The sequence below is a fragment of the Equus przewalskii genome, chromosome 26 (assembly GCF_037783145.1).
Source record: "Equus przewalskii isolate Varuska chromosome 26, EquPr2, whole genome shotgun sequence".
NCBI classification, from domain to species: domain Eukaryota; kingdom Metazoa; phylum Chordata; class Mammalia; order Perissodactyla; family Equidae; genus Equus; species Equus przewalskii.
The window spans coordinates 28,938,795-28,958,222 of NC_091856.1; the positions used below are offsets into that span (position 1 = coordinate 28,938,795).

Sequence of the window (19,428 nt, forward strand, 5' to 3'; positions counted from 1 at the left end):
GAAAAGAATAATGTACAACTGAAATTTCACAATGTTATAAACTATTATGACCACAATGAAAAAAAGGTGAAAAGGTTGTCAGTGAAAGACATGTAAGATATAATTATGTTACAGATATTTCATACGTTATAATTAGTCATGGGTTAAATTCAAATACAGGAAATGCATCAAAGTTTTATGTTGCATTAACGTTACAGCTCCTATCAGTCTGGACGTCCTGGTACTGGTAGAAAAAGAAGGTTTACAGTAGATTTCATTGGCTGAAGTGGGAGTTGCCTGATTTATGACCTTGTTCTACAGGAGTCACTTTCTTCATTTTCAGTATTCTCAAGTTTTAGGCTTTTATCTATTGTCCTCAACTTAGCCAATAATTTAAAATTCTTTGGCAAATATTACAAAACCATATGACCATATGAATACATTGCTTGTACCTTGGAAGTGTCCCCAGACAAGTGAGAGGCCCTAAATCATAAGCTCCATCAGCTTCATAGCAAATTGACCTCTGAGTACTACTATTTCTGAGCCTGCCAGTGGGAGCCAGTACAGGACAACGAAGAGCCCAGAGCATAGAATAAGGCTTTAACTGGAGTCTTATCCTTTATTTTCAAATGGGATGTTCCAAAATGCAAAAAGGATTTTATGAGGAAATATTTTCTGCAACCTGTGTATAGAGCAGCTTCTATGAATGTCTTTCTGAATCTTTTCTTTCACAGATTCCCAGAGCTTTAGGAAATTTTTCCCATTAAAAAATAATGTATAGTTAGAGGCTGGCCTGGTGGCGTAGTGGTTAAGTTTGTGCACTCTGCTTCAGTGGCCCAGGGTTCACAGGTTCGGATCCCCGGCACAGCCCTACACACCCCTCATCAAGCCATCCTGTGGCAGCATCCCACATACAAAATAGAGGAAGATTGGCACCAATGTTAGCTCAGGGTGAATCTTCCTCAAGCAAAAAGAGGAAGATTAGCAATGGATGTTAGCTCAGGGCCAATCTTCCTCACACACACACAAAAACATAGTTAATTCACATGTATTTTTTTGTTACTCAAAATGTAATGAGTCAATGTAAATGTCCACCAGTAGGGGATGCTAAATAAACACAATAGATTACACTGTGGAAATATTGTGTAAAATTTCAAGACAGTGAGGTAGATTTTTATGCATTGACACGGAAAGATGTGCAGGATTTATTGTTAAATGAAAAAAGCAAGTTCCAGAACACAGAACATTACATACAATGTGATCCTATTTGTGTTAAACACACACACACACACCCCAAATCTGGACAGATACCTTTCAAATTGACAAGAGCGGCTCCCTCTGGGTGGAGTTGGATGGAAAGCAAGAAAATTTGACTTATTTGTATTGAATACAGTTTTTAAGAACAAGAGTGAATTCCTGTATTACTTGTTTGATTGAAAATAAATTTTAGAAAAGAAATGTAATGAACTAAAAATGGCTGTTGGCCTTTAGCATTGAATATCTTAAATGTTTGCCTGCTGTTTCAGTTTAACCTATGTCATAGTATAACGGCTTACATTTGTGTTCTGCTTTATGGTAAATAAAGCTTTGACCTGCCTCCTTTGTTTTTTTTCCTTATAACAACTGGATGGGATAGATAGGATTGGTGACATCTCTGTTTTACTGTTGAAAATACAGTCTCAGAGTTCGTTCATAGTAAAATTATGAATACTCTGCTCTATTGGTTTCTATTCATGCTATTGCTGTATTTACTTAGCACCTACTTTATAATTTAATTGACTCTTTCAGATGAGACACTAAAATTAATCTTTCCACAGACTGTTGCTTTCCACAGCCAAGTGTGTACTACCACTTCAAAGCAATTTGTTTCTCAAACTGCTTGCCAAATAGATAAAATTCCATCATCGGTGAAGTCCTTGCTTCTTCCCTTTCAACTTGCTCTCCATCTTCCTAATCTTTATTTCTTTCTAGATATGGCCCTGTTTTTCTTTGGCATCGTTTGCTCTCACTTGTCTTATTTCTTTCCTCAGTATAGATGCATAATAACTTAAAATGTTGCTTTCCCAAGGGGCATGTGCTTTTAAATTAGGATCTCTTGAAGAGCAGCAGCCTCCAAATTCAAACAAATGAGGGTGTCGGACTCGATGATCTGACACTCAGCTCTAACGCCCTTGATTCAATGTATCTATCACTAATGACATTTCCAGGGCCTTTCACAGACCTGAGAATAAAATTATTTCTGTCCAGAAATACTTTCCAAGGGCCCCCTCAAATGACCTGGCATAGCACCTGCTTTTTTGGCTTATCTCTAAGACCAGCTGTGCACAAATAGAAGGAAAAAGAACATTTTTTAGACATTCTGAGTTTATCACTGCTCTCTGATTCTGTGTCAGAGTAGTCTAATGAACTAAGGAGTTGGGAGTCTGAAGAACTGAGCTCTAATCAAGATCCAGTATGAATTTTGTGATTGTGGACAAGTAACTGCATATCCCTATATGTCACGGAAGGCTGAGTGTTGTAGTGGAAAGAAAAGGGCTTTGGCCAGGTTCACTGTTTATTCATACCATTCATTTTTAATAACAAAAACAAAAACAAATAGGAATTCCATCCCAGGCACTATGCCAGGGTCCAGAGAGACAGTGGTGAACAAGACGGGGTTCTCTGGGGCCGGCCCAGTGGCGCAGCAGTTAAGTTCACATGTTTGGCTTCTCACGGCCAGGGGTTTGAGGGCCCGAATCCCCGGGTGCGGACACGGTACCAGTTGGCACACCTTGCTGTCGCAGGTGTCCCACATATAAAGTAGAGGAAGATGGACACGGACGTGAGCTCATGGCCAGGCTTCCTCAGCAAAAAAGAGGAGGACTGGCAGCAGTTAGCTCAGGGCTAATCTTCCTCAAAAAAAAAAAAAACATCAAAAAACGATGGGCTTCTCTGCCCTCATGGAGTACTATTTGCTGATTTCGAGCATCGTTTCACCTCTTGTGTTCACTTTCCCAGGTGTGAAAGTGTTGAGAATAATACCTTCACCGTATTCCGCAAGAATTACTGTTCTCATGATCCACTGTTCTAACGTGCAGAGTTGGATTCCTTGGATGTGCTGAGTGGAAAAAAAGATTGAAAACTGCTTATTTAATTCAAGTTCTTCATTTGTAGGTGACAGAGTAGGACTCAGAATGGTTAATTGACCACCCCAGTGTTATTTTTACTTACCACACACAGTGCAGTTTCTTCACAACCCTCAGGAACTTTTCCCAACCTCTGGGGTCCTTCCTTTACCCTGCTCCCTGGCCTGTGTGCTCCAGGCCATCTCCAGTACTCAGTGTGAAGTGAGAGCAAACTGAACTGATTCATTACACATTCATTTTGCTTAGGCTGGGTTCTTCCTTGGCAGTCCTTGTGTGCCATTTCCCATCTTGAAATCTCACCATCCAGTAACTCCCAAGTGTCACCTCCTTCTTAAGGTCATGGCCCCGAAAATTGATGAAGCCTGTCCCTGGGAATCTCATAGCACTTTGTACCTTAGCTTATTATCATGGTCCTTAATCTGTTCGAGGTATCCTTTCACCCTAGATTTTAAACCATATCCTGTTGCCTTTTTCATTCCCTTGGTGTTTTGGGCAATGCTTTATAACAGAGCTCATAAATAATCTTTGATAGAATTGAATTCTTAAATCAGCTGACTGGCAATATGATAGCAATTATACCTGACTAGTTTACCATAGAATGTTGTGGTAATAAAATGAGGCAATAAACGTGAGGGCAAATTTTGATGATTTTCGAGGAGGATGACTAAGTGCAAAGCAGTCTGGGAGCTGATTCCATACGTTTGAAATAGCTGGAAAACTATTACCACTTTTTTTCTTTTTCTTTTTTTGTTTTGCCTGGGGACTCCCAATGTTGGAGGATATAACCATTGTTTCCAGCTTTCTGAAAGGCTGTCAAGTGGAAAACATTCTATACGGCTCAGGTGGCATAACTAACTACCAGCAATGGAACGAAGTAAAAGGGAAGGAGACCTCAGTTCAGCAGCAGGCAGAACCTTCTAACATTTGGAACTGTCCAACAGTGGAGCAGGCGGCCTTACTTAAGGTAGTGAGCTTCCTGAAATTTGAACTGTTGAAATAGAAGTTGGATGACCATCTGGCTGGAATGTGCAAGAGGGAATTCCAGCCCGGGCCGGAGTTGGATTAATGACCTTTAAGGTGTCTTCCAATTCTAAGATTTCTATGACTGTTCAGCTCGGTTAACTTAACATTTGAATATATCTGAACTGTTTTAGTAAAACAGTTTTTTATTACGGAAATTGTCAATCGACTTAAAACTGTATGGTCAAGTTGACAATAAGCAAAATTTGATAAACTGAGGAGTGAGAGATCAGGTTTAAAACCGAAAACCCAGGTACCACTAAAGGCAATTAGCGCCACTAACAGAGCGGGAGAGGAGGGGCGTGTGTGTGATTCGAACGACTTGTTCTTTGCAAGTGACAGTTGTTATCGAAAACGTAAATGCTCTGAATTGTTTTCCTTTACACACACTTGCTCAGGCGTGTTTCTCACATCCATCGGTACTGTACACGGGAGCAAGGGCCCGTGTTGGGTGAAGAGCAGTTTTCCAGAAAGAGCTTCCCGGTTCCGAAGCCACACACGGCCGCTCAAGACCGCCGCCGACCGGGTGGCTGAAGCGGAAGAGGAGCCACCAGCCGCCCCGGCCGAACTACTGGTCCCAGGGGGCCCCGCGGCCCCGCGCACGCGCGATGGCGTGGCGGCAGCGCCGCCGCAGGACGCAGGGAAGCCAGCTAGTGAGTGGCGGCGGCGGCGGCGGCAGCGGCGGTGGCAGTTCTTGGCGAGGGCGACGGCTCCGAGGCCGAGTGGCAGTCCGGCGGGGACCTCGGTGCCCTCCACCGCCTGATCCTCTTGGTGAGTGCGCGGCTCTGGTTCACCCGCGGGGAGTGCGCGGCTTCCTGCCTGGCGGCGGGGCTGCTCCGGCCTAAGGCCGCAGCCTGCGCCTGACGGCCGGGCCGCCCGGTCCAGCTGACCCCTGGGCCCTGGCCCTTCCCTCCAGTGTCGGGAGGAGTGAGGGTGGGGGGAGGGGACACGCTTAGGCCCAGGGGAGAGAAGTGACGGCGCGCACGGGCCGGGGCGGCCTGGGGCGGACGCGAGGGAGGGACGCGTGGGGGATGGGGTGGGAAGGGACTGGAGTACCGCGGGGCGGCTTCTGGTGGGAGCCAGAACCCAGCGACCCGGCAGGTGGGGAACTGAGGATAGGAGGTGGACTGTCTTCTGAGTGCCGCTGGTGAAGGTGGCGTGCTTCGGGGGCTCTTGACAAGCTGGACTCACGGGTCTGGGGGGGCAGCCCACTTACCATAAACACACACTATACTTGGCATCTTTCCACTTGCTGTTGGAGGTCTGGAAGCGAGGGACTGTTGGTTGCTTCCGTCTCCCTTCCTTCAACTTCACCTCTTATTGATTGGCAAAATCAAATGGGTGCTGGCTAGGCAAACCATGGAAATAAACAGGGTTCTGAGTGCAAATCTGCATAAAAACGAGAGGCATGATGATATATTCGGATGAGAGGTAGGTCAAAGGAGGAACTAGTGTTTTATTTTAAAATTTGTGACAAAAATCAGTTTGATCAAGGCTTTGAACTAGAAAGAGTTTTTAACCTGGGATTTACTAGTTGCTGGCTACAATTCAGGGGGTTCTTGAGCTAGAAAGAGTTTTTAACCTGGGATTTACTAGTTGCTGGCTACAATTCAGGGGGTTCTTGAACTAGAATGGGGATAAAATTACATCTTTATTTTTATTATCTATCTATAATTTATCATTTTCTTCCATTATGAATGCAAACCACAGTAGAATTAGCAATGCCTGTGACTTTGTCACCATTAAAAATTACAGATATTTTTGTATCATGTGTACAGTTGTTGCAGGTATCTCAAAATAGCACGCTTATCATTTCTTTGAATTTATGGTGTATTTAGACCCACTGTTAGATCATATTTAATGTGATGATAAAGCTGCACATATATTACCATATTAGGTTTTAAAAATTGTTTTGCTAATGGTTTAGTATAATTGGTTTCCTTTGTAATCTCTTGTATGAAATTATGCATTTAAAAGCAATCTGCGAAGGGGTCTATAGGCTTCACGGCCTACCAGAGAGGTCCATGGCACAAGGATTCAGAACTCCTGAAGGAGAAATAAGTTTTTTTGGATCTGTAAGTCTGCCTGGCAGAATAGTTGGATCATTAGATAAGGAAGAAGGCAAGGGAGACAGGATGATAGTGTAGATGAAAGAGGGAATTTTGTAATTAGGGAAGAAAAAGAAAAGGTTTGGTTGGGATCAGTATAATAGATTTGAAAGCTAAACTAGACCACAGATATTTTGTTCAGGGTGCTAGGGAATTAGCAAAATAATCTGAGGAGGAAAGGAAAGTGAATGCTTTGGCCCTTAGATTTCTGTATTAAGGCACCGCCTGGTTCCAAGTGATTGAAGCTCTCCAAGCCCTTTTGTAAGCCTGTGAAAGGAAATTTTAGTGTGTGCTGCTTTTCTGTAAATCATGTAGGTAGTATGGCTTTTAAAGAGGGAGGTGTTCTAATTTTTTTATCTTTAAATGCAAAACAGCAGGATCTCTCTTCAAATACATTTTCCTATTGCTATTATAATTCTTTTCATATATGATATAATGTAAATGGGCAGGTTGTAGAGTTGGTAAGTCATTTTCTTGAAATTCAATTTTGTTTGTTTTTATTTTTTTGTTTGGGGTTTTTTTTTTTTTTGAGGAAGATTAGCCCTGAGCTAACATCGATCACCAATCTTCCTCTTTTTGCTGAGGAAGATTGGCCCTGAGTGATCAGCTGTGCCCATCCTCCTCTATGTTATATGTGGGACGCCTGCTGCAGCATGGCTTGATAAGTCGTGCGTAGGTCCCCGCCCAGGATCCGAACTGGCAAACCCTGGGCTGCTGAAGTGGAGCGTGCGAACTTAACTGCTGCACCACCGGGCCAGCCTCGAAATTCCGTTTTAAATTCTTGCAGTTCAGCATCATTTTGACATCAGACTTCTCACTGACAAATCACTGTTAACATTTTTTCAGAATAGGTGTGACTTGGAATTTGCACCTGTTTGTGAAGCACCTTGTCAGCGTCTTGTGTCAGGTTTTTTTCCTCTAAAATAATAGCAATAATGGAAAACCACTGCAGCAAACTTTTTCTGGAAAAAATAAAGAGGGGTAGGGTATGGAAAGGTGAAGAAGAGTATTTTATGAAGCAGGTGTTGGTGCTGAACTAGTTTGTGTTGAATTGAACACACCATATTACAAATCACTGCCTTGAAGAGGTCTTGCCTGGTACTTTTTGTGTCCTTACACTGCCCTCTTTATCATTTTATGTCCCCTGTCCCTTTGTTTTCTTTATAGCATGTGTCTATATGATATCATATTAGTTGTATATTTATATAGTTATTTTAATCTTTGTCTCCCCACTAGAATGTCAGCTCTGTGAGAATAGGGACTTTGTCTTCACTGTGCTGGAGAAGTGGCAGGCTCAAAATGGGTACTCAGTAAATATTTGCTGAACAAGTAAATGAATGAGTTAATTTGTAAGAGTGAGGGTTTTTATTTCTAGGAATAAAACTCATCCATTTAAAAAAATCTTGCAAATGGCATTATATATGCTGAGTTGAATTTGAACCTTTGCATCTTATTTTTTTAAAAGTCAGGAAATTGTTTCCCGAACACTCTGTGGTGCTTTTGTGGGCATTTGGTTCATATGAGGACTGGCCATTCTTAGTACACGCTGCCAGGTAGTTTTGATTGTCCTTAACTTTTTATAATGATTTAATAAAAGGAAGGGTCCTAGGTGAAGTTCTTATTTTGCTAAGGCCCTTTTACTGTGTCATCTTAGGTTGGTATAAATGACATCAAGTTTATCACATCCAATTGATAAAAAATTGTCTGACAGTATCTAATATTAGCGAAGGTGTGGTTGGAAATGATAATTTAGAAACTGCTGGTGGAGTTTAACTTGGTACAGCTGCCTTGAGAGAGAATATTTGCCATACTTAAAGCTGAAAATGGGCGTACCCTACCCCATAATTTCACAACTTCTAGAGGAATGGGAGGTGGTGGCAAAGGGAATGCTATCTGTAATCTTTTTTTAAAGACTGGAAGCAACTATGATAGTCTTAACAGGTAATTTTGGGAGGCAGAATACAAATGCTCAGTCATTCTTTGCACCTCTCCCCATTTTCTGTTGATTTTGTTTTTTCGGATCCATAACTTTTATGTATTTCCTAACTCTGAAAAATTGTATGAACCTACAGAAGAGTTGGCAGGAGTAGTACAATAAATGCCCATCTCCTCTTACCTAGATTTGATAGTTGTTAACATTTTCTGTGTTTGCTTTATGTACAAGTAGACATTTTTTGCTGAACTATTTGCTAGTTAAGTATAGATACCATCAGGACGCTTTACCTCCAAATACTTCAGCATTTATTTCCCAAGAACAAAGACTTTTTTCTGTGTATCTGCAGTTGAGTTGTCCCCCTCAAGGCATTTAATGTGAATGTGTTATTATTATTTAATGTACATATCCAAATTTCCCCAGTTGTCCCAATACTGTTTTTTTTTTTAAGATTTTATTTTTCCTTTTTCTCCGCAAAGCCCCCCAGTACATAGTTGTGCATTTTTAGTTGTGGGTCCTTCCAGTTGTGGCACGTGGGACACCGCCTCAACATGGCCTGATGAGCGGTGCCATGTCCACGCCCAGGATTCGAACCCGTGAAACCCTGGGCCGCTGAAGCAGAGCACGTGAACTTAACCAGTCGGCCACGGGGCCGGCCCCCCAATACTGATCTTAGTTTTTTGGTTTTGACCCAAGATTCAGTTAAGGATCTTGCATCGCATTTAGTTGCTTGCTTGAATCTAGAATGGTTTTCCAGCCTTTGTTTGGTCTCTCACGATGCTAAGCAACCAGACCAGTTGTTTTGTAGTATGCCCCTCAGTTTGGGTTTGTCTGAATGTTTCTTCATGATCAGATTAAACGTTTTTGGATGGAATGGTAAGTAGGTCATTTTAGGTCTCTCTCAACGTATCATATCAGAGACACGAGATGTCATTTTCATTATTGATGTAAGTTTGATCAGTTGAATGAGGTAATGTCTACTAGATTTATACTGTAAAGGCACCCTTTTTCCTTTATAATTCATAAATAATCTGTGGAGTGATAATTTTTTAAAACTTCCTCAAGGTCATAAGTTGTTAATACAGGTACCAGTATAAAGGGTCAAGAAAATTTAGATTGGAGATACTGCTGCTAAATGGGAGAGTGGGAGATCAAGGAATGCTGTATGGAGGAGGTGGCATTTGAACTGGACCTCAAATCATAGATGTAATTGGCTTTAGGGATATTGGAGAAGGACTCCAGGTGAAGGGAACAACTTGAACAAAGATAAGGGCAGAGCTGGGGCTGGCCCAGTGGCACAGCAGTTCGGATCCCAGGTGCGGACATGGCCCGCTTGTCAAGCCACGCTATGGTAGGCGTCCCACATGTAAAGTAGAGGAAGATGGGCCCAGATGTTAGCTCAGGGCTAATCTTCCTCAAAAAAATAAAAAATAAAAGTAGAGGAATTTGTAAATTGAATAGGAGGACATCCAGGTCTTTCTTTTTTTCCTTTTTTTTTTGGTTAGTGTGTTAGGTCTGTGAAAGGGAAAAATGGGAGAAAAGATTATGGGATGAAAATGGAATGAAGAGGCTGAAAAAAATCTAGGCTACCCGGGTGATAGTACGTGATCATTTGCCTCTAGGTGGATCACTCCTTTCCCAGAGCCCCCGATGAAGTTGCTCACCTGGGAACCCAAAGTCAGTATACTAAAGAAGAACCAGAGAGGCAGCATGGGGAAATGAAGAGAGTATGGGCTGTGGAGTCAGACAAATCTAGTTTTGAAATCCTTCTCTGCTGCATAATAGCTGAATGGTTAGGCAGTAAGTTATTTGACTTTTCTAAACCTGTTTCCTCATCTGTAAAATGGAGGTGATAAATACCTATCACACAGGATTAAATGTAATAATAATAATAAATGGAAAGCATCAGGAACATGGCTTCCACTCAGTAATTGCTAGTTACCTTTTGGTGCTCCAGCTGTCAGTCTGCCTTCACTCTTGTCCACCTTGGTGCCGCATCCCTGACTGAGGTCTGTGGTTCGGTCCTGATAGTGGCATTTTGGAAATTGCAACAGTATGCACTAATCTTTTGTTGGCGCGCCCAACAATACAAAATGTGTCACTTTAAAAGTGATGTGCTTCAGTTCAGATTTGATTATTTGGAAAATTACCCCTAATATTTGTAGAAAATTGACGAGGGAGAGTGGATATATTCCTAATGGTAAGATTTATTTTTTATTTGTATTTTTTTAGGAGTGAGTGTATTGGGAAGAGTTGGTTACACATTGCTCTAGGATTCTCAAGGTAAAGTGTGATTTATTTATTTGTTTAATTTTCTGTAAAAGCCTGTTATAAGTGGAATCCCTCTTACTTGCTTTGGAAAGACCACTACTTAAAATTTCTCAAATGGTTAATTGCATTTTTTTCACCTTCAACTTTCTGTTTTTTCACTCACATATTTCCTTCTCTGGAGTTATTTTTTTCTTAGGCAAGAAGGATTTCAGTTATGTAGTTTTTTCACATTTGAACTGCCTAAACTTGTGTTTGTATAGAATTATTTGCAGCTTTAACTCCTTAAGTAATCTCCATCAAGGTATTTCCATTTGTAGAGGAACTAGGACCAATAATTTCCGTATCATGTACACATTTTAGAAGAAGCTTTAGGTACTAATCTGTTTGATTTCTGCTTTTTAAAATGATAGTTAATTAAAATTTCCCTCCTTATGCTTACCTGCATTTTCTGATTTTTTGGAATGTGTTTCAATATGTATTATGATTTGGTAAAAACATTTTCTGAAGGACAGTTCTTCATCGTTCCTAAGCTGAAACCTGGTTTTGAACTCTGCGATGCAATGGTCAGAAGTGGTGAATATCTGTTGATACTTCAAGTTCTCATATTTAATATATACAAATGAATGGTTGAGCAAATGTTTAAAAAAAAAAAACTTTCTAGGGGTCTCTGTAATGTCTTTTTTTTCCCTTAAGTTTGAAGACCAACCAGATACCTGATAGGTATTTATATCTGAAAGGAAAGTGTAACTTGACGCTGACTGTGTAATTATATATATACCAAACCAAAATTATCTTTGTATACACCTTTTTTGTAAGCTACTTTTTTAATATAAGGTTCAAGCAGCATACTGTTGGAACTGTAAAAGCAGGCAAGATGTCTGCTCATTAATCTAAGATGTCTGTCCAAGAAGGTGCCTGCTTGGTCTTGCTCCCGTGTCATGCCAGCACACCCACGCTTGAGACTAGTGGAAAGCACGTCATCAGACATGTTCAGTTCTTCTGCCTTTTTTTTCCTCTTACTAATTTTTTTTTCTTTTTGAGGAAGATTAGCCCTGAGCTAACTGCTGCCAGTCCTCCTCTTTTTGCTGAGGAAGCCTGGCCCTGAGCTAACATCCGTGCCCATCTTCTTCTACTTTCTATGTGGGACGCCTCCCACAGCATGGCGTGCCCAGCTGTGCCATGTCCGCACCTGGGATCCAAACTCGTGAACCCCGGGCCGCGGAAGCAGAACGTGCGCACTTAACCGCTGCGCCACCAGGCCGGCCCCTAATTTTTTTTTCAAGGTTTTTTTATTTTTCCTTTTTCTCCCAAAGCCCCCCAGTACATAGTTGTGTATTTTTAGCTGTGGGTCCCTTTAGTTGTGGTGTGTGGGACACCGCCTCAGCATGGCCTGATGAGCGGTGCCATGTCTGTGGCCAGGGTCTGAAACGGTGAAACCCTGGGCTGCAGAAGCAGAGCGCTCGAACTTGGCCACGGGGCCGGCCCCTCTCTTGCTAATTTATATTTTCAATTTATTTTCTGTGAATTCTTTGAAAGTATTAAAATTGGAAAATTTAAAATAAAAATTAGTCAAGGAATATCAGCCCATTTACTTTTTTTCAGAATCAAAGTCAAGTTATCTTCCCAATCTTTTTTTTCCCTTAAAGATTGGCACCTGAGCTAACAACTGTTGCCAGTCGTCTTCATTGTTTTTGTCTCCCCAAATCCCCCAGTACATAGTTGTATATTTTAGTTGTGGGTCCTTCTGGTTGTGGTATGTGGGATGCCGCCTCAGCGTGGCTTGATGAGCGGTGCCATGTCCGTGCCCAGGATTTGAACCGGTGAGACCTTGGGCCGCCCAAGTGGAGCACGTGAACTTAACCAGTCGGCCACGGGGCCAGCCCCTAAGCAATCTTAATTTTGTCCAGATACATGTTAGAAACAAATTTTTAGGTCTTAGGCTAAGCTCATTTATTTTCAACCCTGAACTGTCTCCTCTCACTTTCTAATGCAAAGCTCTGACCCATTCTTGTTTTTACTTCCATTATTTATAAATCCTGACTACCTAACAAAAATACATGAGGTCTAAAACTCATAGCACGTAAGGCAGAATTGTAAAAATATTTACAAATACAGATTTCTCTAAGAAAAGGTTAGGAAAAAATAGATGAGTTCTTTTCACAGAATATGTTTTCATCTTTACTACCTCCTTCAGAACCCGAGGACTCTAACTTTGACTCCCCTAAATCAAAAGCACCGTTTAAAATATCTATTCAAAGTTGTGAGGAGCCAACTTGGATTTTGATGGAAAGTGACACCTCTCTATGAGTAAGTTTCTGTTCCATCATTTCAAAACATTATCATAATAATAGTAATGATAGTAATAGCTCACGTTTATTGAGTTCTCTTTTTCTAGGCATTATGTAAACTAAAGTGACAAATTCCTTAATTCTTTGGAGGCATCTTAATGGTTGATTTCTTTTTGAAAAGCTGTTTTAAGTAACTAGATAATTTTTTTTGTGGTCCACGAGGTTCCTTGTAGGTAGAACAGGGTCACTGATAGTAATAGTTTGAAGTTTGATAATAAATATTTATGATTTTATGAAATACTATTCTGGTAAATATGATGAAATAGACATGACAGCCTGTTGTTTAAATGCTTTCCTTAGTTTTGAGGGTAGACGCTTGGATCTTGAAACAGGCTTTACCAGTATTACAGCTCAGCAGAAATGCAGCTGAAGCTCAAAGTTCTCTTTTTGCTCCTCTGTTTGGTGGTTTTGTACACCCCCTGTATTTACGGAAGAAGCTAAGTTTATGCAGGAGACCAAAGCTTCCTCAAACCGTGTGGGTGGTGAAATCTTCCTCTCAAAAGTGCACAGAGGGCTTCTTAGGATTTTAGATTTTTCTTTAGTTATTTGGTTTATCTTGATCTCCAGATTTATATGTCTTACGGTTAAAACAGTATGCTGCGTAAACCTTATATTAAAAAAGTAGCTTACAAAAAAGGTATATGCAAAGATAATTTTGGCTTGGTATATATATAATTACAGAGTCAGCGTCAAGTTACACTTTCCTTTCAGATATAAATACCTCTCAGGTATCTGGTTCATCTTCAAGCTCAAGAGAAAAATAAAAGACATTACAGAGACCCCTAGAAAATTCGCAGTTGTCATTAGAGATTGTTGAATTGGAAGAAATTAGAGTTGGTGGCATTTAATTTCAGACTAATAAAATTAATGGAGGTTTATCTAATTGTGAAAGTTCCTTATACTTGCCCATTTCTAGATTGGGTGGATATTTTTGTATCATTTATTACCTCTGGGAAGTAAAAGGGTATAATTTTAGTGCCATTGCAGTTCTGCTTATTGGTGTGTAGCTTGTTCTTGTTGAACTGTGTCTAGAAACTAAATATGTGTTCTTTTTGTTGTGTTTGAAATTTTTTGTGTTTTTATTATATTATTGTTTACAGAATTTGTCTGGTCTTGAGCGTTTAAGTAATTGCACTAGCAGATCTTTTGGTGTGGTAGATCTTAGTGGCAAGTTTTATTGTTTTCCTAGTAATAAATGTTCTTTGTTAAAAAAAAAGACACCTAAAAACAATGCAAAAAAGTGAAAGGTTTTCTTCCCCACATGTACATGTGTTTACTATATGATTTCAGTTTTTTTCCCCCAAAATTATAGTTAACACTTGTGCTTGCTAAATGCTTTCCGTATATTAACCCATTAAACCTTCACAACCCTGTGAACACACCTTATGAAGTGGGTTGTATTTTATATCCATTTGCAGCTGAAGAAACTGAGGCGAGGAGAAGTAACTAGCCAGAGAGTGCACTGAGAGTTGAGCCCGGTAGTCTTGCTCCAGGGTTTGTGTTTTAACCCCTGTATTGCCTCTGGGAGCTTACTGTGCATATTATTCTGCAGTTTGCTTTCTTTCTTTTTTTTTTTTTTTAAAGGTTTTATTTTTCTCTTTTCTCCCAAAGCCCCCCTGTGCATAGTTGTGTATTTTTTTAGTTGTGGGTCCTTCTAGCTGTGGCGTGTGGGATGCCGCCTCAGCATGGCCCGATGAGTGGTGCCATGTCTGAGCCCAGGATTCAAACTGGGCTCGAAACCCTGGGCCACCAGAGCAGAGCGCGAGAACTTAACCACTTGGCCATGGGGCCGGCCCCATGCAGTTTGCTTTCTTAATGATGCATGATGGACAGCTCTCTGTGCCCCTATACCTCCTTCTTAATAACTGTGTAGTCCAGGATAGGGTATGCTATAACTTAAATGTCTTTCAGACTTAATCTTTTTTAATATTGTGAATCTCAGTAATGATTTCAAGTAATATTTGAAAAAGTCAAAGTTTTTGAAGTGAAATAGTGAGGATACATTAGTATTTTTAAGTAAGGCATATTAGCTGTCCAGGTGTTTTGATATTCTCTCAGTTAAACCCTGAGCTTAACCCACAAACCATTTGTTATGCATGAATTTCATTATTTTTGTGGTTAGTGTGTCTTCTGTAGCTCTGGAAAATTAGTAGTGTGTTGGGGGTAAAATTGACATCTGTTTCGATTTTATTCACTTTTGGTAGGATCTGGAATTTTGATGTCATGACAGAAAGTCTATTGTAGTGTTAACTTGAATTCTGAATACTCTGGCCTTTTATTACTTGTATCTTCATAGTGTGCGTTTTGGTACCCTGTACTTGTGCCAGGAATAGGTGATACTAAGTCGATTCTTTTTTCTAGTGTTTTACTTTTGTTTCAGATATACCAACTAAAGATAAAAAGTATCACATTTTTTCCTTACTGATATGCATTTTTTCCCTGCTTTTTCTCTCCAAATCCCCCCAGTACATAGTTGTATATATATATATTTTTTTGAGGAAGATTAGCCCTGAGCTAACTGCTGCCAATCCTCCTCTTTTTGCTGAGGAAGACTGGCCCTGAGCTAACATCCATGCCCATCTTCCTCTACTTTCTATGTGGGACGCCTACCACAGCATGGCTTGCTAAGCGGTGCCATGTCCGCACCTGGGATCTGAACTGGCGAACCCCGGGCCGCCGAAGTAGTGGAACGTGTGAACTTAACCACTGCACCACCAGGCCGGCCCCCATAGTTGTATACTTTAGTTGTGGGTCTTTCTAGTTGTGACACGTGGGATGCCACCTCAGTGTGGCCTGACAAGCAGTTCCATGTCTGTGCCCAGGATCCGAACCAGTGAAACCCTGGGCCACTGCAGTGGAGCATGCTAACTTAACCACTTGGCCACGGGTCCAGCCCCTGATATGCATTTCTTAATTCTGAGGAAATATCTTTTTTAGTACATTAATAATTATTTCAAATATGTTCATTGGAAAGTTAGTAGATATTTTCAACTTAAATTTAGTTACTATTCTTTATTCATTTTGGAACTGAGTTAGCAGCAGCTTGGCTGATTCCTAATTTGGCTGAAGAGCACTGCTCTTCGTCATTCAGTCATTTATTTATTAATTTTTTATAAATGAAAACTTATTCAGCACCTGTGAAATGCCATTCCCTCTGCTAAGTAATGGGGATACTAAGATGACCATGTCCCTACTTCAGGGAACATGGAATTTTGTTGAGAAAACAGCGTTTTGTTGGAAATAGTGTAAAATGCTATGATAGAGATGAGCCCAAAGGAGAAAGTATCTGAGTCAGGAGAATGGACAGTAAAGTCTCCTCTGTTTGAGCTGAGTCCTGCTGCCTAAGTGGGGTTTAACTGGCCGTTGAAAGGAGTGAGCAAACGATTCTAAATAGAGAGTATATAGAAGTCTGCTTTGTGAAAACCACTCAAAATTGTCATTAGAATGTCATGTATCCCTATGAGAATGTACACCCCTTGTTCATGAGTGCCTAGCACATCGTAGGTGTTTAATAAATACCTGGTGAAGAGAGGAGGGAAGGAAGTGTGTTAAAGCTTACTGTGCTTGTCTATCCATTTTTTGGAAGGAGATGAGCTCATTATTTTTAATACCTGACAATTTTTAGATCATGTAATTTAACAAAACATTATAAAATCAGTAAGAAAACTATTCCTACATTGAAGGAGATTTCCTTGCGCTTGTAAGGAGAAGCGCAGGTAGACAAATGATTGTAATTCAACATGATTATTTGTATTTATAAAAAATATTTTGGGGCTGGCCCGGTGGCGCGGCGGTTAAGTGCGCACGTTCTGCTTCGGCGGCCCAGGGTTCGCCAGTTCGGATCCCGGGTGCAGACATGGCACCGCTTGGCAAGCCATGCTGTGGCAGGCGTCCCACATATAAAGTAGAGGAAGATGGGCATGGATGTTAGCTCAGGACCAGTCTTCCTGAGCAGAAAGAGGAGGATTGGCAGCAGTTAGCTCAGGGCTAATCTTTCTCAAAAAAAAATAAATAAAATAAATTTGCCAAGGACACCCCTCTCTTGTATGGATTGGTTTGATCCCTGGAAAGTAGTGGGTAATTTAAAATAAATTCTCCAGGCCGGCCCCGTGGCTGAGTGGTTAAGTTCACATGCTCCACTTTGGCAGCCCAGGGATTTGCTGGTTCAGGTCCTGGGCTCGGACATGACACCGCTCATCAAACCATGCTGAGGTGGCACCCCACATGCCACAACTAGAAGGACCCACAACTAAAAATACACAACTATGTACCAGGGGGCTTTGGGGAGAAAAAGGAAAAATAAAATCTTTAAAAAAATAAAGAATAAAATAAAATAAATTCTCAAATTAGAATTAGTTGAATGATAAAATACAGGAGCTAAAATTGTAGCAGGTCATTAGAAAAAGGCAGTCATGTCTGTTTTTTGCGCTATCACGTTAATATATTACATATATGCTATGGAGAAAAGTGCCTATATAATAAAAAAAGTGACTGACAGTTCTGTCAAGGTGTAGGCATCAGTATATAAAAATGTTTCCCATACTTAATCCTCAAGTAACATGATTTTTCCAAAATATGCATGCCACTGGTACTATTATTTATTTAATGTCTTTTTTTATGGACACACTTCAAAAAATATTTTTAAAGAAGCTTTATGTTACTACTGTAACGAAAGGCTAACGTCTCTTACCCTAAATAGAAAACAACTTAAATATAATGAAAACAAAATAGTGTTGTAAAACCCAGCTAGCTGCTGTTTGCAGAAGGTGCTGAATTTGAGGCCTGCTATCCCTTAATTAAAAAGAGAGATTATCAAGTGTTAGAGAAGGGTTGAAGACAAATTGGCACCCTGCTTAGATGTTCTTCGTGATGTAAGTAGACGGACTGAAAGAGACTTGAAATTGGAGTAACTTTCCCACTGAGTGATTTGGTGTCATTTAGTGTCATGAGGGAGGAAGGGATGCTCTCTGTTGAGAGGGAGCAGTTCCTCCAGAGTTTCACAGAGAGGAGAGATTTGGGGGCTGGGCCTTAAAAGGGAAATGTGAGTTCACTTGAAAATAAGGAGGATATGGGCCTCCTAGGCGTCTATAATAGCATTTGCAAATTGGAGACTTTAGGATATAGTATGGCGGCAACATCTGATTTGGAGGAAGTGGAGAAATGGTGGGAGATGAAGTAGGAGATGTAAAAAGAGGGCTTTGTGGTTGCGAGCTTGATGTCATGTAGCAGATTGTGGACGTTGTCCTGAAGGCAGTGGGAAGCAGCATGACAGGATTCGTGCTTTAGGAAGATTGCTTCAGCAGCGGCAAGGAGAGACCAGGAAGGACACTATGGAGATGTAGTGTGAAGGAGTGACTGGGAGGAACGTGATAATCTTGAATATTCTGTAACCTTTTCTAATAGCGAGCTATTTTTATCCTGTGCTCCCAGCCTAGAAGAAGGCAGATGTTATGCCAAGAGCACAGATTACTCTGACATGTTGGTTGCTATCCTGGCTCACCTGCTCACAGAAAATCGCAGTTGCATAGAGAAAGAGCAGGGTGACCAAGATGTTCTGGAACCAGCTGGGGGAACTTGGATCTTTCGGAAGACTCATAGAGTGTTAATTATGGGAAGGGACAGCACCCATATCATCTAATCCCTTTTCTCCGTTGAAAAACTGAATTCTAGAAAGATTATATAAATTACCAGAAATTATATAGCTAGCTTTGAGCTCATTGCATGATAGTATATGAAGATTAAGTGTGTAAAGTTCTTAGAACCGTACCAGGCACAATTTCAGTTTATAAAATGTTTTCTCATATGATGCTGAATTGTGAATAACGCCACACGCACCCTTGTCACCAGAGTTGGAAACTTCTGCCTCACCTTCTTATATGTAGGTGTCAACAAATCTTATGTTTTCTACCTCCTAACCTCTCTCAAATTTCTGTTCTTTCTGTTGCCACTGCATCATTCTTGCCTGTCGAAGTCTTTCTTCATCTAGTTTCATCCCCACCTGCTCATCCTTTTCCTTACTGCCAGAGTTTATGTTCTCAGATAGAGATTTAATTATGTTCGTCTCCTGTTTAAAACTCATCCCATCGCCTACAGTGCAGAATCCATGTTTTTTAACTCTGGCCTCTGTCTCTGTAGACTTGTGTCTCCTTATACTCTCCTGCCCTACCCCCAGCCTTACTCTTAACACACACAAACACACATGTCCCCAAACTGGAGCAAACCATGTGTAGTTCTCTAAATATACTCTATGTTACACGCTTCTGTGCCTTTGCTTGGTTGGCTCCCCCTATCTGCTCCCACCCACCATCCTCTTTATATCTGGCAAATACTTGTCTCCCTGCTCCCTCCTGCCCCCCAAATACTTGTCTTTTAGGACTAGGTGCAGGTGTCTAACTCCTCAATTATTATGTCTCTTTTGTCCCTACTCTACACTCTACAGTCTTGTAGCATAATACCCAGAACATTTTGGGGCAGCCATTTGCATGTCTGCCTCATTCTAGTAGATTAGAAAGTCTTTGAGGACACACACTAGGTTTTATCCTTTCTTATATCCCTAGTACCTAATATGTTGCTTGTACCCTGCACAAAATAAATGTAGATATTGTGTCCACGTTTTATGGATGAAAAAAACAGGTTCAGAGAAT

At 40.8% G+C, this 19,428-nt stretch overlaps 1 protein-coding gene across 21 annotated transcripts in view; it reads left to right on the forward strand.

The window, feature by feature from the left end:
* Positions 1–2,073: 2,073 nt before the first annotated feature.
* GAPVD1 (GTPase activating protein and VPS9 domains 1) overlaps positions 2,074–19,428 on the forward strand; it is a 64,568-nt gene continuing 47,213 nt past the window's right edge. For 12 of the 21 annotated variants that reach the window (XR_011533585.1, XR_011533586.1, XR_011533587.1 and 9 more), the window contains exons 1-3: positions 4,730–4,895; positions 10,398–10,448; positions 12,631–12,743. Coding sequence is in view for 17 of the 21 variants with exons in the window: in XM_070596470.1 (XP_070452571.1) it covers positions 12,740–12,743 (4 nt within the window). In the remaining 4 variants the exon portion in view is untranslated. Of the gene's footprint in view, positions 4,069–4,522; positions 4,896–10,397; positions 10,449–12,630; positions 12,744–19,428 lie in introns of those variants that run through there. The other 9 variants (XM_008521919.2, XM_008521927.2, XM_008521925.2 and 6 more) reach the window with 4 other exon arrangements.